The 24,840-nt window shown below is 51.9% G+C and overlaps 1 protein-coding gene across 10 annotated transcripts in view; it reads right to left on the reverse strand.

Annotated features, from left to right (window-relative positions):
- The window catches only part of TMEM181 (transmembrane protein 181), a 47,545-nt gene extending 26,459 nt beyond the window's left edge, over positions 1 to 21,086 (reverse strand). For 8 of the 10 annotated variants that reach the window (XM_060167597.1, XM_060167599.1, XM_060167595.1 and 5 more), the window contains exons 1-2: positions 20,948 to 21,086; positions 10,598 to 10,701 (exon numbers count right to left, since the gene is read on the reverse strand). In XM_060167597.1, coding sequence (XP_060023580.1) covers positions 10,598 to 10,701; positions 20,948 to 20,955 — 112 coding nt within the window. In that variant the 5' untranslated portion in view covers positions 20,956 to 21,086. Of the gene's footprint in view, positions 1 to 10,597; positions 10,702 to 11,176; positions 11,361 to 20,947 lie in introns of those variants that run through there. The other 2 variants (XM_060167601.1, XM_060167593.1) reach the window with 2 other exon arrangements.
- Positions 21,087 to 24,840: the final 3,754 nt, after the last annotated feature.

Genomic DNA, 24,840 nt, shown 5'->3' on the forward strand with positions numbered 1-24,840 from the left:
AGAACTAAGAACTGGGAGTCAGGAAAGTCTAGACTCGAGTCTCAGCTAACAGGCTTTCTGGACTTCATTTCCTCATCTGCAAAACGAGGTGATTGACCCAGTGGTCCCTTGGGCACTCTGAACTCTGAAATCCTAATAACCTTACTATAGAAAGTAACTAGGAGCAGAGGACTTGTGTGTCTACTCGACTGGGCCACACGGTGCCCAGATAACTGGCTAAACGTTACTCTGGGTGCGTCTGTGAGGGTGTTGCTGGGTGAGACTACCTCTTGAATCAGGAGACTGAGTAAAGCAGACTGCCCTCCCAGTGTGCGTGGGCCTCATCCAAATCACTGAAGGCCTGAACAGAGCAAAAGGCTGAGTAAGGGAGAATCTGCTCTCTTCCTCGGGGCTCTCGGTCTTCAAGCTGGTACATGAGTCTTCACCTGTCTTCAGGCGCAGAAACACTTACACCATCGGCTTTCCTGGGTCTCCAGCTTGCCGACTGCAAACCGTGCAGCTTCTCGGCCTCCATAATCATGGGACACACTTCCTTATAATAAAATCTCTCTCTCTCATCCACCCGCCCCATCTCTCTCTCTGTATCTCCTATCGGTTCAGTTTCTCTGGAGAACCCAGACTAACACAGATTTTGGTATGGTACCAAGAGCGGTTCTAGAGGAACAGCATGTTAAGGGTGAGTATTCTATACTGGTTCCGGGGTTTCTGGAATTGGTTCTCTGATCTGATTAAAGATGCTAATGACTATATGTTCAGTAGTAAAGAGAGCACTGATAGTTCATGAACATATGCAAAACAGTTCCATTAGATACTCCTAATCAACCACTTACTATGGGAAGCAAGGAGGTAAAGGACTCTGTTTACTACACTTTAGAACATTCTTGGAAAACTAACAAATGTAATGAGGCTCGCTGGTTGCTCCTAATGTCACTGGACAAAGTGGTGAAAGAAAAGGATGAGCTCAGGGATTTGAATTCCCACCTCAAGTGCCACACCCACGACCTGAAAGCTTCTATGTGTGCCCTGAAGGAGACCCTTATTTCCTATGGCCACAGTGCTGAGACTGCTGAAAATCAAACCGGAATCTCACCCAGCAACTGGCTGAACTACACCTCTGAACTCCCAGCCTCGCAGGTTGTCTCGATGCTAACGTGACTGCACTGACTGGGAGAGAAGGGATCCTGTTCCGGGGACGCGCAGGAAGATCCTGATGAAGCTGGGGACACTGAGCTGCTAAATTCTCATGAGTCCTTCCCCAGGGGAAGTTCTCCCCATTCCCGGTGGAAGTGGCCTTCCCACCTCCTTCTGTGGGATTAGCCCCGCTTCGCCTAAGGAACACCAATGACCTCCACTGAGGCAGCTGCCGTGCAGGACGATGCTAATCCTCCCAGGACCCGCCCCCCACCCCTCTTCATCTCCAGACCTATAACTAGACTCACATCCCAGCAGGCCCAGAGGTGAGGCACGTGACCCATGAGGACATGTGCTACACTCCAAAAGAACTACTTGAGTCTTCTGAGTCATACAGACAGAAGCCCAGGGAACACGTATGGGATAATGGTGGAAGGAACAAAAAGCGGTCTCAGGCCAAACGTACGGATGTGGGTTCTCTAAAAAGAGACTCTGCACTGAAAGTTGTAGCTCAGGTAGTCAGAAAGGACTCTAACAGTCTGGCTGGGTGGTTGGCTAAAACGTGGACCAAAAGGTGGTTCCCAGTGAGTGAATTAGAAACGCTGCATCTGCCCAGGTTTAACGCAGAGGAGGGGAATCAGGGGCTTACGGAGCTGGATTGCTAGGGTGGCTCTGTCATTTCAGACCTACTGGGAGATTCCAGAAGACATACCTTTCACCACTACTGTGAGAAATAAATTTGTGAGGGGAGACCCAAGCATCCTTAAAGAGCTCTATGACTGCCCTTCTCTGCAGGCCAGGCCTTACCATGGGAACTACAGTCCCTGAGTTGGGAAAACAGCATGCAGTGGGAATAAGTGGATCCCAGCAGTGACGGGGCCGTGTAAGATGAGACAGGTGAGCTCACGTAATGGGCGGCAGAGGCACAGCAGCGGTCAGAAGAGCCCAGTCCCTGCAGACCTACGGCGTTAGCTAGCTGCTCACGGGGTCCCTAGAAGTGAAAGACACAGGAAGCCTACCAAATCATCACTTGATCTGTGTAAGCAGGAGAGTTCTAGGTCAAGTGAACAACAGCCTAACCTGTATCATAAAAACAGAGAATGACAACTCATCAGTACTTTCCAGATTTGAGCCAGTTTACAGACCCAAAGGTCCTTGAACAAAGGGAAGGTTGGGTCCCCTTAAGAAAGAACACCAGTACGTTGCCGAGCATTTATACTGTTAATCATTCGCCCAAAGAAACCTATAGCCTTTTACCAGGACAAATGCATCAAGGGAAAAAGATCAGATGTTTTCGGAACTACTGGACACTGGCTCTGAACTGACACTAATTTCAGGAGATCCGAATATCACTGTGGTCTACCGTAGTAGGGACCTATGGAGCCCAGATGATCAGTGGGGTTTTAGCTCAGGTATGTGTCACCATGGGCGCAAACCCGTCCTATGGTTAATTCCCCAGTTCCAGGATGCATAATTTGAATCGAAATACTCAGCAGCTGTCAGACCGCCACATTGGTTCCCTGACTTGTGGAGTGAGGGCTATTATGGTGGAAAAAGCACTAGAACTGCCTCTACCTATGAAAATACTAAACCGAAACAATACCGCATTCCTGGAGGGATTGCAGACATAAGTGCTACCATCAAGGGCTTGAAAGATGTCCACCACATCCCCATTCAACTCACCCATTTGGCCTGTGCAGAAGCTTAACCAGGTGGTGATTCCAGTTGAGGCTGCTGCACCAGATGGGGTTCCACTGCTTGAGCAAATCCACACCTCCTCTGGTGCCTGAGATGCAGCTACTGATCAGGCAAACGCCTCTCTCTCCATCCCTGACACTAAGGCCCACCAGAAGCAGTTTGCTTCCCGCTGTCGAGGCCAGCACTACTCCTTCGCTGCGCTACCTCAAGCTGTATCAACTCTCCAGCCCCATGTCACAATTTAGCTCACAGAGATCTCGATCATCTTTCCCTTCCACACGCCATCACACTGGCCCATTACATTGATGAGCTCATGCTGACTGGACCTACTGAGCAAAAAGTAGCAGCTACTCTGCACTTACTGGTAAAACATTTGGCGTCAGAGGGTGGGAAATAAACCCAATTAAGATGCATGTGCCTTCTACCTCAGTGAAATTGCTAGGGGTCCAGTGGTGAGAGCCATGTCGAGAGATCCCTTCTGAGGTGAGGGATAAGTTGCTGTATCTGGTCCCTCCTACAACCAAAACGGAGATGCAACGCCTAGTGGGCCCCTTTCGGATTTCGGAGGCAACGTGCTCCTAATCTGGGTGTGACACTCTGGCCTATCTACCTAGGGACCCGAAAAGCTGACGGTTTTGCGTGGGGCCCAGAACAAGAGGAGGCTCCCCACGGGTCAGGTCACCGTGGGAGCTGTTCTCCGCTCGGGTCACATGACCCAGCAGATCCAGCGGCGCCTGAAGCACCAACGGCAGAAAGGGACGCTGTTTGGAGCCTCTGGCGGATGAATCTCAGTGCACGCCCTTAGGGTTATGGAGCGAAGCCCTGCCGTCCTTCACAGACAACCACTCTCCTTTTGAGAAACAGCTCTTGGCCTGAAACAGACTGAACACTTAACCACGGACCAACAAGTCACCATGTGACCTGAGCTGCCCATCAGGACCTGGGTGTTACCTGATCCATCAGCCACAAAGCCGGGCGGGCACAGCAGCACTGCACCATCGAATGGACACGGTACATACGTGATCTGCCCGAGCAGGCCCTTGGATGGCTCAAGTCATATGAGGAAGTGGCCAAATGCCGCGGCCCCCACTCCCGGGACACTGCCTTCTCCTCCCAGCCCGCACCTACGGCCCCACGGGGAGCTCCCCGCGATGAGCGCCGGGAAGAGAAGACGCCCGATGTGCGGACACCGCCCCCCAGTGGACAGCTGCAGAGCCACAGCCCCTCCCCGGACACCCCTGAAGGACAAGGTGACGGAAATCCCCGCAGTGGGCAGAACCTGGAGCACCGCACCTGGCTGCTCACGCTGCTTGGAAGGAGAAATAGCCTGATGTGCAACTGTTTACCGGTTCTTGGGCTGTGGCCACTGGTTTGCTGGATGGTCAGATACTCCGAAGGAACGTGATTGGAAAACTGGCGACAAAGAAATCTGGGGAAGAGGTATGTGGCCTGACCTCTATGAATGGGCAAAAAAAGTGAAGATGTTTGTGTCCCACGTGAATGCTCGCCGAAGGGTGACCTCACCAAAGGGTGACCTCAGCAGAAGAGGATCCTAATCAACACGTGGAGAGAAGATCCATTCTGTGGATTGGTATCCACCCGTCATCACCCAGTGGGCTCGTGAACAAAGGGGCCGCGGCGGCAGGGATGGAGGTGACACGTGGGCTGGGCAACGTGGACGTCACTCACCAAGGCCGACCTGGCTACAGCCACCGCTGAGTGCCCAACCTGCCAGCAGCAGAGATCAGCACTGAGCCTGACATCACACCCTTCCCCGCGGCCATCAGCCAGCGACCCGGCGGCAGGCGGATCACACCGGACCACTTCCATCGTGGAAGGGGGCAGTGTCCTGCCCTGACTTCAACAGACACTCTGGGTATGGATTTGGTGTCCAGCTGCGTGGAGCCAATTCTCCCATAGCCGGTATGCACAGGTCCAGGAAGCAAGGGGTGGAAACGGGCATGGCACTACTGTTACCCCAGGGGACCCACTAGCAAAATTCTTGCTTGCTGTTCCCACAGCCCGACGCTCTGCTGGCCTAGAGGTCTTAGCTCCACAGGGAGGAATGCTTCCACCTGGAGACACTGAACTGGAATTAACACTGCCACCCGGCTACCGTGGGCTCCTCATGCCTCGGAATCGACGGGCAAAGCAGGGAGTTCCTGCGCGGGCCGGGGTGACTGACCCTGACCACCACAGGGGAAGTGCACCCCTACTCCACACTGGAGGCAGGGAGGAGTACATCTAAGGAGATCGCCTAGGGCATCTCTCAGTATTACCAGGCCCTGGGATTAAGGTCAATGGAGAACTACAACAACCTAATTCAGGCAGGAATACTAATGGCCCAGACTCTTCAGGAGTGAAGGGTTGGGTCATCCCACCAGGTAAAGAACCACGACCCACTGAGGTGCTTGCTGAAGGCAAATGAAATGTGGAACAGGTCATGGAATAAGGTAGTTAGAAATAGCAGCTATGACCACCTGACTAGTTGCAGACACAAGGACTTTAACTGTCACGAATATTTCCTCCTTACTGTGTCATGAGTATGTTTGTGTGCATAAATATATATACTAAGAAAACACCTTTGTTTTCTTCCCTCTCTTATTCCCTTATCAAGTAACAGAAGCTGTATTATTGACTTTATATCACAGTATTTAAGTCACAGGATACGAAGAAGAGTAAGCATCGCTCAAGGACCCTACCTGCTCTCCTGCGGAAGGGGTAGCGAGTTTGGGGTTATATCCAGGGTAGTTGTTATCATGTCAGAAGGAACAATGACCTTGTTATTGTCTTTATTTGGAGATCAGGTATGGTTTAAGGAGATGTGCATGGATGCCAAGTTGACAGGGGGTGGATCTGTGAGGTTTACGCGCCATGGTGTGCCCAGATATCTGGTTAAACATTATTCTAATTGTGCACTGAGGGTTTCTGGATGAGATGAACATTTAAATGGGTAGCTGAGTAAAGCAGGCTTCCCTCCCCCGTGTGGGTAGGCCTCAGCCAATTCACTGAAGGCCTGAATACAGCAAAAAGGCTGAGTGAGCGAGGAAGAATTTGCTCTCCTTCCCTGACTGTCTTCAAGCTGGGACATCAGTCTTTTGCGTTTGGATGGACTTGGGCTCAGACTGGAACTTACACCACTGGCAATCCTGGGTCTCCAGCTTGCTTAATGCACATCTGGGGACTTCTCAGCGTCCATAATCACATGAGCCAATTCCTTACAATAAAACTATACACCTGAATCTATATAAACAGATCTGGTTCTGTTCCATATATACATATTGGTCTGTTTCTCTGGAGAACCTGCTAACGCTAGAGCTCTACAGAAGGAAACGGATATGGAAATCCTCACGTGGTCTTTTTCATCTCAGCCTTGGTGCAACACTGTTCATTTCTGCAAGAGTGGAGAAGGTTTCATGTAATCATGATGTTGGTGCTTAAGGAAACAAGAGTGGGCTGAAGTGCTGTGAGACTGGAGACCCAGGAGAATACTAACGCCTCCCCTACCAATCTTGAAGGACAGTTGTGAAAATCAAGTAAGATAACAGAGGTGACTCATGTAACTGGGATTCCTTGGTGAATTCACAGGGAGAAAAAGAAGAGGCTGGACACAACTGCTGTTGTCACCATCCTCATCTTCATCAGCAGGACGCAAATGGCACCTAAATAACCACCCTCTCCCCCAGCTTCCTCAGCCCATTCACTACCTAAGCTTCAGTTCAGGTCAAGAAACCAGCCTTTGGAGGCACAACTGCCTCTGGGACAGGTTAAGCCCAACTGTCATTCACACTTTAATGTTAAGTGCTGTAGTTAAATAAACTACCCTCACTGAAAAAGGTATTTAGGAGGACAGGAGGAACAGCCTCAGCAGGCTCCTGGTCTCCTACCCCTGGACTGAAGAGACCTGGGTTTCTGACTTAGGTTCTCCGTTTCCCATCTCTGTGAAAGGGGGCTGGCCTGGATGATTTCAGAGGCATTTTCGAAGCTCAGATGGTGATGGGTGGCTCTTCCCCTCACACAGCACCTGCAGGCTCCCGCCTGCTCCAGGTGTCGCCACAGCAGCCTCTCAGCTCCTCAGGGGCCTTCCCCACCCCTGCTCACCACTATCTCACTCCCTCCCCAGAATCTGCTGCACTGGAACCATTTATACGGCCCGGCTCCCCAATCAGCCAGCACGTTCTGGATTCCCCAGCACCCAGGCAGGTCCTGGAACCCAACAGACTCTGCCAACACAAGGTACGTGGTCAAGGCCGCCTGGCGCCGCCAAGCTGAGTGCAGGCCCTGGCTGCTGCGCAGCGCATGACCAGGGTCACCCCTCCGTGCACCACCCTCCATGATGGGGCCATCAGGGGATGAGAGCAAGTGGGTACAGCTGGGCCGGGCTGAATGGCACTGCACCAAGGTAACCATAAATGATAAGATGGTCAAAAACTGTTCCTCACCTCAGGGAACACTCCCAAAGTCATTCTATGAAGACACCACCACCCTGATACCAAAACCGGACAAGGACACCACCAAAAACGAAAATTACAGGCCAATATCTTTGATGAATATAGATGCAAAAATTCTCAACAAAATATTAGCAAACCAAATCCAACAACATATAAAAAAGATCATACACCATGACCAAGTGAGATTCATCCCAGGGTAACAAGGACGGTTCAACATACACAAATCAATCAATGTGATACTCCACAGCAACAAAAGACAAAAACCACATGATCATCTCAACAGATGCAGAAAAAGCATTTGATAAAATTCAACATCCATTCATGACAAAAACTCTTATCAAAGTGGGTAAAGAGGGAACCTAACTCAACATAATAAAAGTTATTTATGACAAACCCACAGCCAACGTAATACTCAACAGTGAACAGCTGAAAGCCTTCCCACTAAAATCTGGAGCAAGACAAGGATGCCCACTCTCACCACCTCTATTCAACAGAGTACTGGAAGTCCTAGCCACAGCAACTGGACAAGAAAAAGAAATAAAGCGTATCCAAATTGGAAGGGAAGAGGTAAAACTGTCATTATATGCAGATAACATAATGCTATTTATAGAAAACCCCAAAGAATCCACGCAAAAACTACTAGAACTGATAAATGAATTCAGCAAGGTAGCAGGATACAAGATTAACATACAGAAATTGGTTGCATTTATTTACATTAACAATAAAATATCAGGGAAAGTAAAAAAAAAATCCCTCTTAAAATCACATCAAAAAAAATAAAATACAGGATTTCCCTGGTGGCGCAGTGGTTAAGAATCTGCCTGCCAATACAGGGGACACGGGTTCGATCCCTGCTCCAGGAAGATCCGACATGCCGTGGAGCAACTAAGCCCATGTGCCTCAACTACAGAGCCAGCACTCTAGAGCCCTCGAGCCACAACTACTGAGCCCGCGTGCCACAACTACTGAAGTCCGCACGCCTAGAGCCCGTGCTCCGCAACAAGAGAAGCCATCCCAATGAGAAGCCCGCACACCATAACGAAGAGTGGCCCCTGCTCGTCACAACTAGAGAAAGCCCGTGTGCAGCAACGAAGACCCGATGCAGCCAAAAATAAAATAAAAATTAATTAACTAATTAATTAAAAAATACTCAGGAATAAACCTGACCAAGGAGGTAAAAGACTTGTACCCTGAGAGCTATAAACACTGATAAAGGAAACTGAAGATGATTTAAAGAAATGGAAAAATATCCCATGTTCTTGGATTAGGAGAATTAATATTGTTAACATGGCCATACTACTCAAAGCAATCTACTGATTTAATGCTATCCCTATCAAATTACCCATAACATTTTTCACAGAACTAGGACAAATAATCCTAAAATTTACATGGAACCATAAAAGACCCAGAATTGCCAAAGCAACCCTGAGGAAAAAGAAGAAATCTGGTGGCATAACCCTCCCAGACGTCAGACAATACTATAAAGCTACAGTAATCAAAATAACATGGTATTGGCACAAAAACAGACATATGGATCACTGGGACAGAATAAAGAGCCCCAAAATAAACCCATACACCTATGGTCAATTAATCTTTGACAAGGGAGGCAAGTACATACAATGGAGAAAAGACAGACTATTCAGCAAGCAAGTGGTGCTGGGAAAGTTGGACAGCTGCATGTAAATCAATAAAGTTAGAACACACCCTCAAACCATACACAAAAATAAACTCAAAATGCCTTAAAGACTTAAATATAAGACATGACACCATAAAACTCCTAGGAGAGAATATAGGCAAAACATTCTCTGACATAAATCGTAGCAATGTTTTCTTAGGTCAGTCTCCCAAGGCAATAGAAATAAAATCAAATATAAACAAATGAGACCTAATTAAACTTATAAGCTTTTGCACAGCAAAGGAAACCATAAACAAAATGAAAAGACAACCTATGAACTAGGAGAAAATATTTGCAAATGATGTGACTGACAAGGTCTTAATTTCCAAAATATACAAACAGTTCATACAACTCAATAACAACAACAAAAAAACCCAATCAATAAATGGGCATAAGACTTAAATAGACATTTCTCCAAAGAAGACATAGAGATGGCCAATAGGCACATGAAAAGATGCTCAACATTGCTAATTATTAGAGAAATGAACATCAAAACTACAGTGATGTGGGGCTTCCCTGGTGGCGCAGTGGTTGAGAATCTGCCTGCCAATGCAGGGGACAGGGGTTCGAGCCCTGGTCTGGGAAGATTCCACATACCATGGAGCAACTAGGCCCGTGAGCCACAGCTACTGAGCCTGTGCGTCTGGAGCCTGTGCTCCGCAACAAGAGAGGCCGCGACAGTGAGAGGCCCACGCACCGCGATGAAGAGTGGCCCCTGCTTGCCACAACTAGAGAAAGCCCTCGCACAGAAATGAAGACCCAACACACCCAGAAATAAATAAATAAATTTATAAAAAACAAACAAACAAAAAAACTACAGTGATGTACCACTTCACACCAGTCAGAATGGCCATCATTTTAAAAATCTACAAATAACAAATGCTGGAGAGGGTGTGGAGAAAAGGGAACCTACACTGTTGGTGGGAATGTAAATTGGTGCAGCCACTATGGAGAACAGTACTGAGGTTTCTCAAAAACTAAAAACAGAGTTGTCCTATGATCCAGCAATCCCACTCCTATGCTTATGTCTGGACAACACTATAATTCAAAAAGATATATGTACCCCTATGTTCATAGCAGCACTATTTACAATAGCCAGGACATGGAAACAACCTAAATGTCCAATGACAGATGAATGGATAAAGAAGATGTGGAACATACATACAGTGGAATACTACTCAGCCATAAAAAGAATGAAATAATGCCATTTGCAGCTACATGGATGGACCTAGAGCTTATCATACTAAATGAAGCCAGAAAGAGAAAGACAACGACCACATGCTATCACTTATATGTGGAATCTAACATATAACAAATGAACTTACTTAAAACAGAAATGGTCGCAGACATAGAGAACAGACTTGTGGTTGCCAAGGTGGAGAGGAGGCGTGAGAGGGTTGGATTGGGAGTTTGGGATTAGCAGATGCAAACTATTACATATAAAATGGATAAACAACAAAGTCCTACTGTACAGCACAGGGAACTATATTCAGTATCCTGTAATAAACCATAATGGAGAAGAATATGAAAAAGAATATATAATATGTATAACTGAATCACTTTGCTGTACAGCGGAAACTAACACAATATTGTACATCAATTTCACTTCAATTAAAGAAACAAATGGAAAACTGCTGCTCACCTCTGATCCCGACGAAGACGGTCAGGCCGAAACAGACGAAGAAGACGACGAACACGAGGACGAAGTGGCGCTTGGAGAGCGTGTACAGCCGCATGGGCGCCAGCCTGCGGGGAGAAGCCGGGGTGAGGGGCGGCAGGGCGAGGGCCTCCCCAGCCTGCGAGCCCTCGCCTAAGAGGAGGACCTATACTCAATCCAGGTGACTCGGCTGACAAAACCACCTAAATAGCCTTAGTGACCACTGCTGGGGTGGGGGCCATTCCGGTATGTTCTGGGCCTGGCACCCCGTGCCGCAGGGGGCCAGGCAAACCCCACCCTTGTGGCAGGAGAAGGCGCTTCAAAGCCCACTCGGGGCACGTTCGCCAGGCCACAGAGCAGGGCTGAACCCCTCCACACCCCCGTTTTCAGCAGCTAGAGCAGAGTCCAGGCGCAGGGAGGACCCTAACTCCTCACACGCAGATGCCACAGTCAAGCCCAGACTGGGGGTTCCAGGCGCCCCGGAATCGTATGTCCTAGCCGGTCTTCCCGCCAGCCCCCAGCTTTGTGTTTCCTGTCCAGGGCTCCCCCCCTCACTGGCCTCACCCATCGTGGTGAGGCTCAGCCTGGCCTTCACTTGGGGTCTGCTTTTGATGCAACTCAGCACGCTGCTGCGGTTCTCTGCGAGTGACACGGATATGAAAGCGATTCAGAGGATGCGTCCTAACACCCGAGCATCGGCTCCCTCCTGTTCACCCCTACTTCTTTCTTTGGTCAGAAGACAATGGTGGTGGGGTAGGTCTCACTTCTCTTTTAGAACTCCCTACACCAGGAGCCAGGAAACAAAAGGGAAGTCTGGGAAGGACAGACATAAACGCTGGAGAGTGGCAGGTCCTCAGCGCCGCCCCTACAGGCAGCCCCAGACAGGCTGGAACGCAGGTGCAGGCCCAGCTCCGATTCCCCCGAGACAAAGGGGAGGCCGGCCCCCCACCCTGTAGCCCGCTGGGGAGGCCCAGAGCCCCGAAAGATGAGAGCCAGGGGGGTGTTCTGTCTTGCTTTGCTCCCGACGTCCTCTTCCGTGCCCAGCACTTCCTGGTCTGGGGAGCTGAGCGGGCAGGAGGAATTTCTCATGCCTGCCTCTCAGGAAGGTGACAACTGCCCCCCACCGGGAGGGGGAGAATCGGGCTCTGAACCGGAAAGGGAGGGAAGGCTGTTTGCTCTTGCGGTATCAAGTTCACGGCCGTGTGCACATGCGCACCCTCTCCCTTACACGGCCAAGGCAGCCGTCCCGAGCTGGAAACAAGCTGGGCGGCATCCCAGGGCAAAGGTGGCCCTAAGTCTCCCTGACGTGGCTTTGCTGACACTGAGTCAGCGCTCTCCTGCCAGGCCCAGGTGAGTGAACTTTCAGATGGGCATGCCCATGCTTCACTGGGTGACGGGACCAGTGAAGAAATAAAGGAACCAGTGTTTTTCCCTCTGGGACTCAGGTCTGAAGGTTGGACCACCAATGACCCCGCTGTGCGTGGGGAGCGAGAGCTCGTGAATTAAGTGGCCTAATCCCAACTCAGATTTTGGACCCTAAAGATCCTAAAAGGCCCAAAAGCCTTACGCCATTAGAGCCAGAAATCACGTCAGGGAAGAAGTCCGGCTCCTTGGATTTGCACACGGGGAGCCCGAGGTCTAGAGACAGCAGGACTCTTGCCCAAGATGCCACAGCTCTGCCCTTGGCGGTCCCGGCGCTGCGGGAAGGAGGCTCTGGGAAGCAGGACGGAAGCGAGCGGACCCCGCCCCCCACCCCACGAGGGCCTCTGTGGAAGCCGGGTGGAGTGCAGGGCTGGCACGAGGAAGGGCTCCTGTGTCGCTTCCCTGTCCCCTCGTCCCCCTCCCATGAGAGGCCTCAGCACACCCTGAAGAGGGAAGACTTCCTCGTAGCTGCGCATCTCTACGTGGAGCAACGGCGCATGAAGCTAAACGGACTGGATGCTGGGGACGTGCAAACACGGTCAGGTGTGAACAGCACTGCCCCGATGCCGACCTGAGCGCTGACAAACGTGCCACGGGTTCTGGACACCGACACGAGGGGAAGCCCCGTGAAGGGTGTGCAGAAACACTCGGTACAGTCTTGGCCACTTTTCTGTAAATCGAAAGTTGTTTAAAAAAATTACACAAAGTCATTCATGGCCCCCCTTCCCCCGGGCTGCTCTCGGGGTGACCCTGGGGCTCTGAGGGGCACCAAGGGCTCCCCAGCAGAGGTGAAAGCACAGAACGGAGGGTTTGGAAGCAGAGGAAAACAGAATAAGAAAAGTTATATCTAAAATTTGATTTTTAAAACATTATCAACAAAACGCATTATCAATGATTTACTATAAAAGCCCAGCTACTCAGCAGGTGAGAAGGAGCGCTGAAGAAAGAGGGTTCAGAAAGACGACGGCACAAGGTCAAACGCCCGCAGCACACGGACCACGCTGGGTATTTTTCCAGTTTTCTCCTCGGGAACTCAATAAAGGTCTGTCGTTTCCCCTTCCTTAAAACTTCCACTTCAATCCAATTTATTAGATACGTCCCTGCTTCGGCAATCAAGCCTCACCCAGCTGGACAAAAAAAAGACACGGAGGCAGCAAAACAAGCCCCCGCGTGAGCAGATGTCACGGCACAAGCAGCCCCGCTGACCAGGGCTCGCTGGGGACAGGGTGGGCACGGGCCTCGTTTCCCTCCGTCCCCGTCTCCCGAGCGGCAGGACACCGCCTCAGGCAGCCTCACGTCGGGGGGACGCTGCAGCCTCGGTGTCCCGGGCCGCGGGCCCGCGCCCAGACTGCAGGACCCAGCTGGCGACGCCTCCGTCTCCACCGGCCTACTCACGACGCGTCACTGGAAGCTCCGAAGCAGTTCGCCGAGAACCCAGAGGCTCCCGGCACCTCGGGGACCGCACGTGATTCCCGACAAACCACAGGCCCACACGGCTGAGCACAGTCCACAGAACTCCCGGGCGCCGTCGTGACGGCGGCAGAAGCCGCGGCGGCGAAGAGTCACGGAGAGCAGCCCGGGCCGCCCCCGCGGGCTTCGCCCGGCCCCTCACGCTCGCCGCCTGCCTCCTGGCTTCCTGCCCCGACGCCGCACCCGGCGGCTCCTCTGCCTGCTGCCCAGCCCCGCCGCCTGCTGAACAGCCCAGCCAACGTGAAGCAGCCCACAGCCGGGCGTGTCCCCGTGAGCAGACAGCCCTCACGCCCTGTGATCGGCCGCCAGCCGGAGGAGCGCCTCTGCTCAGAGGTCAGACTTTGACGCGGAAAACAGACGCGGCCGAGCACCCAGCGGGCTCCAAGCCACCCTCATCTCCTCGTCTACAGTCGCCCACCCGCTTCTGGCAACTCTCCATCCCAGAGTCAGGACCCCACGCGGACCCTCCAACACCCGTGGACCTCCTGCTTCCTCGTTAACGGTCCTTCCGCCTCCAGGACCATCCCCAGCGTCCTGCCTGCCCCGACCCCACTCAAAACTCGTGGCTCCCAAGACACTTTCCCTTAGGAGTCCTACATCCCGTCACGGTCAATAGGTTTAAGACTGAACCCATTAAAAAACAAAATAACATAAACGAAAAACCTGCTTCCACTGCCCATTTCTGGCCTCTCTGCTTTCTCCATCCCCACCTCCAGAAACCCTGGAGTCACCTCCGACGTCCGCCTCTCATTCATCCCACACAGCCAGCCCGGAAGAGGTGATGCCTCTCTTCTCTACACCCCCAGCACACCAGTCCCGCAGTCCAGGCCCTCATCACCTCCCACTCAGCCCCTGCAGCAGCCTTCCAGGTGCGCCTTCCTGTGCGGGTATTATGGCACTGTTAACATGCTACTCCGACACAGAGAGCAACTCGACTGAGTTTAAACGCCTTCCTATGGCCTTCGAGGCCCCCAAATCCGCCCCTAAGTTCCCACCGTCCTGCATGTACCCTGCGAGAATCACTACCTCCTTAGTCAGCACAGCTGCCTTCTCAGGTAGAGACTACTAACAGCCCCATCTCACAGATGAGAAAGCTGAGGCTCAGCAAGGTAGGTGACCTGCCCTAGATCTCAAAGCAGAGGCTGCATTCAAACACAGGCGTCAGACTCCAGGGCTTCGCGCTTAAATTCTATAAAGCTTCCCACCGTGGTCAAGCCTGAGTCCAGACTAGCCCATTCAGGTACTGCTCTCCTGATCGGAAACGCTCTCTCTTCTCCCTACCAAACTATCCAAATCAGACCCAGCATTCATGGCTCACCTGTGTGTCCCACCTTCTCCATGAAGCTTTCCCTCGCTTCTCCACCTCTCATGGCTGCCCAGGCCTTTAAACCACTACAACATGTGTGGCCTGCACTACATAGCTGAGTGCTTGAAAATAAAGCATCAATCTACCCACATGGACACCAGACAGACACGTGGTGCGCATTCAGAAAACATCTATTCGACTCAACTTTTATTAGTTTTCTCCAAAGTGTTCATGTAGTTCCCTCAAATTGGTGGTGAGATGCCAGGGAGCAGGGAAGGGGCTCCCCATTTCCCCATGCAACCTGGCCAGGTCAAGCACCGCTGCCGATGCAGTCTTCTACCTAGATAACCACGGCAGGAAGACTTCCTACAAAACCCTGCCAGCTCACCATCAGTGTCTCTCTTTTTCTTCTCCTGATGGGTCCCATACCTCAGTCTTCCTCTCCAGGTCCATGGATCTTTCCACACTCAGGCATCTAAAACACACTCAAAAATTCTGGTCTCTTTGGAGCCCCCATGCCCTTGGAAGACCTTTCAAATGCAATGGAACAGATTGTCGCCTTGGCACCAGCTTGTACTCTTTAGGTTCCTGCTAAATTAATCTCAATTTTCATGGGTAATTTACAATATCACAGACATATTTCCTAGAGAAACTAAAAATACATTTCTTGGAAAGCCAACGCCCAAAATTGCAGCTTTAATCCAAATCACTGTAAGCCCTGCCTTCCCTCCATGATGCATATTCATGGCCACTTCCAAGAGACGCTTCCAAAGGAGGCGAATCTCTGGAGACATCAATTCCCATGAGAGAACGGCTGGAGAACTTACTCTGCAGGGCTCTCCACAGGCGAGCACCATCTTCACCTTACTGGGGCTCCTTGGCACGATGCTGCTCTAGGCCTCTCTTCTCTACTCTCACTCCCCAGGTGACCTCATCCTGTTTCAGGCTTTAGAGACAATGCACATTCGTATCTCAGCCCAGCTGGACCCTGGACTTCCATGAAAAGCCTACTTGACAGCTCCACTTGGATACCTGGTAGGCATCTCGAGTGTGACGCATCGAAAACCAGACCCCTGACCTCCCGCTGAGGTCACACCCTTGTTCAGACGCCCTTTCCTTCACCGGCCAGCGGGAAAGCCTGTGTCCCCATTAGGGCCATCAAGCACTCCCGACAGGCCACAGCCAACAGTCCTTTTCCCACTAAGCACTTCTCCCTCCCACGCAGGTCTCAGAGGAGTTAATAAAGCGGCACTAGAAAGAAACTGTAGGGGAGGCAAGCACTCAATGAGCCTCTTTATGGGCCTGGAGCAGAATGACCATGAAATGGACAGAACTTGGGTGAGCAGAGAGGGCGAGAAAATGCCTCGAGGTACGTCTCTAAGCAATGCGGAGAGCAGGATGGGAGGAAACCAGCACCACAACCTCTGCCTTTGACGGAGCCCCTGGGGCCAACCAGCATGCGGCCAGGCAGGAGAAAACAGCACCAGGAGCTGCAGGGGTCTCAGAATCACATTGTGTGTTTTTTTGTTTTTTTGAAAACCAAAGCAAGCACTGATAGATATTCAATCTGAAGACTTCTTTCCCAGAAAAATGCCATCATGGATCTTGTCCAAGTTTGACGCATCTTTATGACACCACAGAATTACATATTCCGTCTCAGCCCCTCAAGTCACGGTGCAGCAGGCAGGTAAGACTGAAACCGCTTCGGGATTACAAACTTTGCTGTTTGCTCACCTCATACCCAGATTTCCCACTTTAGAATTAAAAAATTAGAGTCTGGGCAGTGGAAAGGGATTTTTGATCTCTCAGTCTGTTCTCAAGTTTTAGTTAGGATTTTATTTTTCTCACAATCTGTATAAAAATCATTTGTCTCCTGGGGCCCAGAGCACTGGCCTGGTGCCCGTCAGGCTGGGTTCAAATCCTGGCTCCCCCACTTCCCTGGGCAACCAGGTAACTTCTCAGGATGTCAGCATCCTCGTCTGCAAACCAGAGACAGGCAGAATGACACCCACAGGACCAGTGGGAGCACAGACGAAAAATGAAACACTTAGAACAGTGTAGTAAGCACAGAGGAAGAACTCACTCGTGTCAGTTATTAATAGTAATGGTTGTGCTTTTCCCCTGCCCCCCCTTTTTTTTAATCTCAGTTTTCATCCAACCGATATCCTTGATGATCCACTATGTAAAATGTCCCCTCCTCTGGTTCAGAACCCAACCAACTGCAGGAAAGGGCAGGAGGGGTCAGTGCTCCCTATGCACCTACTTGGTACCCAGCCAGGTGCTTCCCTGTGAGGCAGGTATCATCAGCCCATTTTATATATGGGAAAATAGAGGCTGGGGAAAGTATACACCCGCTGAGGTCCCGGTCAGCAGGAGACAGAGGTGGGATTTGAATCCACAGGGTCAGGGGTGGAAAGGAGGCCCACCACTCCCTCACTCTTTGGCACCCTCACCAAACTTTCCTTTTGAAATAACCCACCATTTAGTAGGGTTTGAGAGGGAGAAACTCTGAGAAGAAGAACAGAATAGGAATTCTGAAATTTCAATCAACCAACTTCAATATATCACAGAAAAATTATCTTTAGTTGTTCAAAAAAGCCATTATACAAACATTCAAGGCCCAACGACCTCAAAAAGTATTTTAATGAACGATGTTCTAAGCTTCTCAAGGAACCAAGAATTCATGTGTATCCTTGTCAGGCCGCAAGCCCAGTGACTCACAGCCAGGAGCGCGTTGGTCAGGTCATCGAATACCCTTCCCACGGCAAACAGAACAAAGAAGCCGGCCACATACTGGGCAGCGCGGCCCGGTGGTTAAGAACTTGGGCTCTGGAGGCCGACTGCCTGGGCTGGAAGGCCCTGCACCACTGACCAGCAGGGTGACCTGGGGGGAACAACGTCACCTCCCGGGGCCTCTGGTTCCTGAACTGTAAAATTCAGGAAACTGAGGGACCCCACCGCCGAGGGCTGCTGTGACAACGAAGCGAGTTATGACAAGGGAGCCTTGCTAACACTCAGTCTGGGCCAGCTGTTACTGAGGCAGGGGAGTATATCGACCTCAAGACTGTGGGCCCTAGAGCCCACTCCCGGGCTTCCATCCTCTGTGACTTACTAGCCATGACCTGGAGAAACGCACTTGACTTCTCTGCACCCCCGTTTTCTCATCTGTAACACTGGGATAAGAGAAAGTTCTTCATGGGAAGGGTGGTTATGAGGCTTACGTGAAACGACGTACGTGAAGTGCTGCAGCAGAACCTGGTACGCGGTAAACGCCATGTCAGCTTTCATCAGCTTTAGAGACCCTTCTGGCTCAGAAAATAAATCACCCAAAAGGACGCAATCCTAAACAACTCTCTGGCTGCAGGAACAGGATTCTGACCCAGCTCTGCTGTCTCCTCAAGCACCAGGACACTCAGAAGGCCTGGGCCACAGCAACCACAGCTGGACTCCACTGTGCTCATTTGTGCCACCCCTTCGCGGCTGCAGAAAAGAAATCTAAATAACACACTTCTGCACTTAAATGCACCCAGGATGACGGAGACATGTAAAACACACTCTTTAAAAACTGGCTGTAAATGCCAGGGTTTCCCTGGTGGCGCAGTGGTTGAGAGTCCACCTGCCGATGCAGGGGACACGCGTTCGTGTCCCGGTCTGGGAGGATCCCACATTCCGCGGAGCGGCTGGGCCCGTGAGCCATGGCCGTTGAGCCTGCGCGTCCGGAGCCTGTGCTCCGCAATGGGAGAGGCCACAACAGTGAGAGGCCCGCGTACCGCAAAAAAAAACACAAAAAAACAAAAACCTGGCTGTAAATGCCAATCAAGACACACAAGAGGCAACCTGATTGAAGTTTGCAGAAAAATGCTAGTTAAGAGCAAAGAAACAAATGAACCTGAGAAATCTCGGCCACGCAGGGCCCACGCAAGAACCGCGCAAACAGGTGTTCCTGTTAGTCACATTTAGCAACTGATTGAGACACGCCCTACCCCATCCTCCCCCCACCCCCCACCCCCACCCCCACCGGAACTCTCAGCGCTCTTGCTTCCCTGGCATCATCAGAAAAGGAATGGAGTTTGCAGGAAACTTAAGCATAAAGTTTTTAGAACTGGGAACTCTTTTTGTCTGACTGATTTTGGTGGCAATCTCTCCTGCCCTCTTGAAAAGAATAGGCTGGGCTGCACCTGAACAGGGAGGTCAGTGCAACAGGACTGCGTGAATCCCCCGGCCCCTAGGTGTGCTCCTGCAGGCCCCTCTATCCTCTTCCAATCTCCCCCAGCCTGTTCCTTCTCCTGGCTTCTCTTCCCGCTCCTGTCACTTCTCACCTTTGTCGCCACGGGCCTCCTTGTCACATCTGCCAACAAGAGCACTTTGACCCTACCAGGCGCTGAAGTCCCGCACACGCTTCAGATTTTCAGGCTTTTTTTTTTTTTTTTTGGTAAGATGTTTATTGGCTGCCAAAGACTTTTTGTGACTTGCAGGTCCCTGCCGTTCTGAGTGCTGGACGATGGTCGCTGGCTGACCTCCAGAGAAGCACACCCCTGGCCCCTTGCTCAACAGGAGAGCATCTGCATGGCCTACCCTCCGCAGGGGGGGAGCGACTCGAAGGCTCCACTCAAGTCCTTCATTCAAACTGTGGTTTTACAGCTCCTCCGTTAGTTACTGGCTCAGCCTGGTCTACTTGGCTGTCAGGTAACAGGGCACAGGGCTCCCGCCGGAGACACGGACTGCAGTCAGCTACCACCCACACGGCTTCAAACTCTCTGCCTCTCCACGTCCTAGGGAGATCACGCCACCACATGCCACCCCGGCTGCCGTGCAGTGCGGGCCCAAGGAGACTCGGTATGCGAGGACCTCCTAAACATGCTACGTTGTCACTCTGCCACAAGGTCACCATTTCACGCAGTATTCCCAGCGGTGCTATTCACATATACCACAAAGGAATGGCGCCCCCGGAGCTGGAGAGAGGCAGTACTGCTAGCCTATCTCCGTCTAGGGTTTAATTAAAAGACAGACCTCTGAAACACCCGTCTGGGACTGACATTTTGTGCAAGTCAGCTTTCCTATGTTGTGTTAAAGTGATCAAGTCAGAAACTTCTACAGAAGCAGGAGGAAAAACCTTTCCTTCCACCACACGTGTTTGCTTTCAGGCAACACACTCAGATCTTGCGTCTGGTATGTCCACAGTCAGAGAAATCAGCAGGGGTCCACTGCAAACCTCTAAAACCTCAAACGCACAGAGGAACTCACACAGTCCCGCCTTAGGGCCGCCTTCAATTGTGGGAACCTGCCCGCCAAACCTGCTCCACGCTGCAGAGACTCCGGGCAACCCTTCTCTCCACATTTGGAACTCAAGTGCTAAACTTCTTTTTAATTCTCTCTCCTCCTTTTCCGCATGTCCCCTGAGGGGCACCCAGGTGACTCTGTTGCATCAAAAGCAAGCTTTAGGGATGGCGTCCATGGGGCCCTGGACAGGTTTTTCCTCATTAAAACCCCTGAACTTCACAGAAATAACAGGTCCGAAGTCAGCATATTGTAAAACTCATAAACCTCGGTATCCCCGAGATCTAAAGAGGCTGCAGCAGGCTCCCAACGTGGCAAAATCGTCAAAAAGCCAATGGAGAGCGCCTCTCCCTACCTGGCGCTGGGCTCCATCACAAAACGCAGTAGGGCGCCCAGGGCGCTTTTCACAAGAGGTGACGATCAGGGCCACTGCCCGGGGCACGGGATCACCACCTTCCCAGCGGGGGGGGCCGGGCGGGGGCTCCGGGAGGGACCAGCCACTCCTCAGCCATCTCCTTGGAGCTCCGCTGGGGAAGGACGGGGGTCACCCGGCTCTCCGGGAACGAGCAGGGCCAGTGCTGGCCTCGCAGGGCCTTCCTGAGATGCGCTCGGGCCAAGGCCCGCCCTGGATCCCTGACCCCGTCTCCGCTACTAACTCCGGCCGGGCCGGCAGGCCCGTGGAGGAGCCCCTGAGCCGAGTCACCCCCACGAAGCCCCGGCTGCGCCCCGAGCTCCACGTGGGCGGGGGGACCCGCGGCAGGGCTCCCGGGAGCGGGACGCGGGAGCCCCAGGTCCGGGCCCGGGCGCCCGGGGGACCCCTGCTCCGCACCCCCTCACGCGCCGCCCGGGCCTGCACTCACGGTTCCATCGCGGGGCCCCGGCCCTCGGCGCCGGGCGGGCTCGGGGCACAGCAGCCGCGGCAGCCGCAGCCGGAGCCAGAGCCGGGGCGACGGCGGGCCGGGAGCAGCCGGCTCCCTGCAACTCGTCAGAGCCCGACGCTCAGCCGCGGTCACGTGCGCGGAAGCGGCTCGCGCGGCGGGGGGGGGGGGGGGCAGGGGCTGGGGGAGGGGGCGCCGGCCGGGCTGGCGGGGCTTTGAGGCCGCGGGCAGCGGCCCAGCGGCGCGTCCACCTCCCCTGCGCCCCGGGAGCGCCGAGGCCGCCCTGGGAGGGGGGGTGGTCAGACTAGGGTTCACAAGAGAATGAATGAAGGACCTGACTCTCACTCCTTGTCCCTAGCCGAGGGGACAGCACGTCAATTCACTCACCCTCCTCCATCAGGGCATGAGAAAGGCCGTGGGAGTCCATGAATGTCCTGCCGTTGTCTGAAAGGCCCCTTGGTGTCTGCATTTTTCTCGGGGGAGGATCTATACGTTTTCATATTCCCAAAGAGGTTTGTGACCCCTAAGATGTTAAAAGCCAGGGCAAACCTCTGACACCCCCAAGTGATGACGACAGGAGAGCCTTCCCAGCTCTTTCCGGTAGCTTCTCCCGCAACCCTTTTCTGAATTACAGCTACCATAGCGTGCAGATTTTCCGTCCGCTGTGCAAGCGCTGTCCCTCAGGAAGGATGTGGGGTGGAGGCAGGGCAAAGCAGCAGCCCGAATCCTAGGAATGACAAAAGACTATTTCTCGAGTTTTTGTCACACACTCTGGAGTGGGGAGGAGAGGGTGTTTCCTGACAAGACCAGGGAACACAAACTGGGAACAGGGGGCAGCAGCGTCTAAAGGGGCAGCTGCCACTGCGCTTTGAGAGCGCCTGACTTCAAACATGACTTTTCGTGTGATATCCTTCCGATTCTAAAATGTTCAAAACTAATTCAAAAAAGATTTCAAACTCTGAGGGTGAAAGCACACGCAAACACATTTGCTGGCGGCATTTGCCCAGAGGCAGCCGGTTTTTACCACCCAACTGAAGCAGGATTATCTGGTATAGAAATGCCTGCTCTGAGGACTGTACCAGCCACCTCGCCCCCCGAGACATCCCCACAGAGCCCTTGCTGTTTTCCGATGACTCCAGGCTTTAAAAGAGGTGACACCTTTGAGGCCCAAACTGCCTCCGGGTAACTTCTCCAGGAAGTTGGTCCTCCCTTGAGCTGCGGCCCAGCATCACTTCAATCACTCTTACCCTCAGTTATTTGTTCTTCCAACATTAACTGAGCTCTCAGTGTGGGCCGGGCATGCCTCTCAGCTCTGGAAACACAAGGTGAATACATGGGCAAGTCCCTGTCCTCCTGGGACTAACCTTCTAGTGGAGGACACAGCCAGTGAACGAAGAATAACCAAATAATTACACAGTCATCACTGTGACGGGAAGGGAAACGGATGGGTGCTGTGAGGTGTCTGTGACCAAGGGAGGGGACCCATGTATTCTGGGGCTCGGAGGAAGCTGGTCTGACCGTCATCCATCCCTCACAGGACACTCCTCCACATGCACCTCCAGGCTCCCCTCCTCTGAGTGCGCTGCTGTGTGGCAAGCTCCCTCGTTAAGCTCAGAAGGGAACGTGTGTCAGGGGAGGCCTGTATCAGCCTGAGAGTGAGTTCGTCCTGTGGCAGCTTCAACCCGTTGGGCCCATTATTCCATTCTCAGGTCGTCCCCTCAGCTGTCCACTCAGGTTCATGCTCTCCAGTGAGGATAACCGGCAATTGCTGAGCACCTGCAAAGCCTAAGGCCTGAGCTAATGAATTCTCTTAACAACTTGATGAGTTATCAGTGGTCATCGTCCTCATTTATAGCTAGGAAACTGAGGCCTGAAGACGTTACCTGATTCTCTCAGGAACTACTGATAAGAACCCAGCATGACCTGACCCCAGTGTGGGACCTCCAATGTTGGTGTATCATGCACTGATGAATGTGACAGGGATACAGTGCCCAGCTGAGGTCGGATGCAAATGGGCCGCCAGCTGTAGTCTCTCCAACCACAGAGACACTCAGATGCTAATGGACCACCATCTCTAACCACAGAGACACTCAGATGCTAATGGACCACCATCTGTAGTCTCTAACCACAGAGACACTCAGCCCACATTTATCAACTTTGTTCTTATTTTAAAACCTTCTAAAATCCAGTTATGCTATGATCAAGATGTTAGAAATAAGATTGGCCTGACACCACTTATTCTTAGAAAAACGCTGCTCATATCTAATGTTCACTTCATTTTCTAAGGGCCAACAAACCATCCTTTTAAATAATTTCCTTCTAGAACAGGACCAAAGTCAAGCCCACCAGTCTGCAGTTTGCTGACTTCCACTCACAGCTGTTTCTCAGAGTTGACCGCAACAACTCAAGATGCCCATCTGCACATGCTGTGATACCCTAGGAAATCAGCTGTCTGTTCCAAGAGACGTGAACTCACTTCCCAATTCAGCAACTGACATTCTCTAGCATTTTATAAATACACTCTCGTGATTTCCTTGCCTATCTTATTAATAATAATCAGTAATGGCTAATACTGAGGACTCATGCTCCAGCTGAGCACTGAGTTAAGAAACAGAAACAGCTTATTCCAGTTCCCCCAGCCTACTGTCTTACCTGGGGCTGCCAAAACAAAATGCAGAGCGAGCGGCTTATGCAATAAAAGTCCATTTCCTCACAGTTCTAGAGGCTAAACGTCCAAGATCCAGGTTCTGGCCAATTTAGTTTCTGGTGAGGGCTCTCTTCCTGGCTTGCAGACAGCCACCCTCCTGCTGTGTCCTCACCGGGCCTTGCCCTGATGTGTGCTGGAGGGAAGAGAAAGAGCACGAGCTCTCTCCTGTCTATTCTTACAAGGACATAACCCTATCAGATCAGGGCCCACACTTATGATCTCATTGAACCGTAATTACTTCCTTGCTCCTAATACAGCCACGCTGGGGGTTACAACTTCAACATATGAACTTTGAGGGGATACAAACATTTGTTCCATAACCCTCCTAAGTGGAAGATTTCTTGAAAACAAAAACTGACGTACATAGTACAGTGAATATGGAAGAATTCAGTGTCAGCAACTCGAATTGCCTACTCTTTCTTCCAAGGCAGGAAAATCTCAGTCTTGACATTCCCTTAAGCATGATGACAGTTGATGATGGTTCATGTTAGCAACATCTCTTGGCCTGTGGGGTTTTTTTTTGCGGTAGGCGGGCCTCTCGTTGCTGTGGCCTCTCCTGTTGCGGAGCACAGGCTCCGGACGCACGGGCCCAGCGGCCATGGCTCACGGGCCCAGCCGCTCCGCGGCATGTGGGATCTTCCCGGACCGGGGCACGAACCTGTGTCCCCTGCATCGGCAGGCGGACTCTCAACTACTGCACCACCAGGGAAGCCCCGGCCTGTGGTTTTGACAGCTCCTGGACAGTCATGTGCTGCTGACTGCAATAAGCAGGGGTACTTCCGTGAGCGGCTCAGTTCTCTCCCCATGCTGCCTTCCCAGGACCGCCACACCCCCATCATTTGAAGGAGGGCTCGCGCCTTCCCAGCCCACTTGTTGCATCACACGTGGGAACTTACTTCTCATTGTCTTATCTGCTCATTAGAAGCAAGGGTCTACAGCAATCCCACTACTGGGCATATACCCAGAGAAAACCATAATTCAAAAAGACACATGCACCCCAATGTTCATTGCAGCACTATTTACAATAGCCAGGTCATGGAAGCAACCTAAATGCCCATCGACTGACAAATGGATAAAGAAGATGTGGTACATATATACAATGGAATATTACTCAGCCATAAAAAGGAACGAAACTGGGTCATTTGTAGAGCCGTGGATGAATCTAGAG

This window comes from Lagenorhynchus albirostris, chromosome 12 (assembly GCF_949774975.1).
Source record: "Lagenorhynchus albirostris chromosome 12, mLagAlb1.1, whole genome shotgun sequence".
Classification (NCBI taxonomy): domain Eukaryota; kingdom Metazoa; phylum Chordata; class Mammalia; order Artiodactyla; family Delphinidae; genus Lagenorhynchus; species Lagenorhynchus albirostris.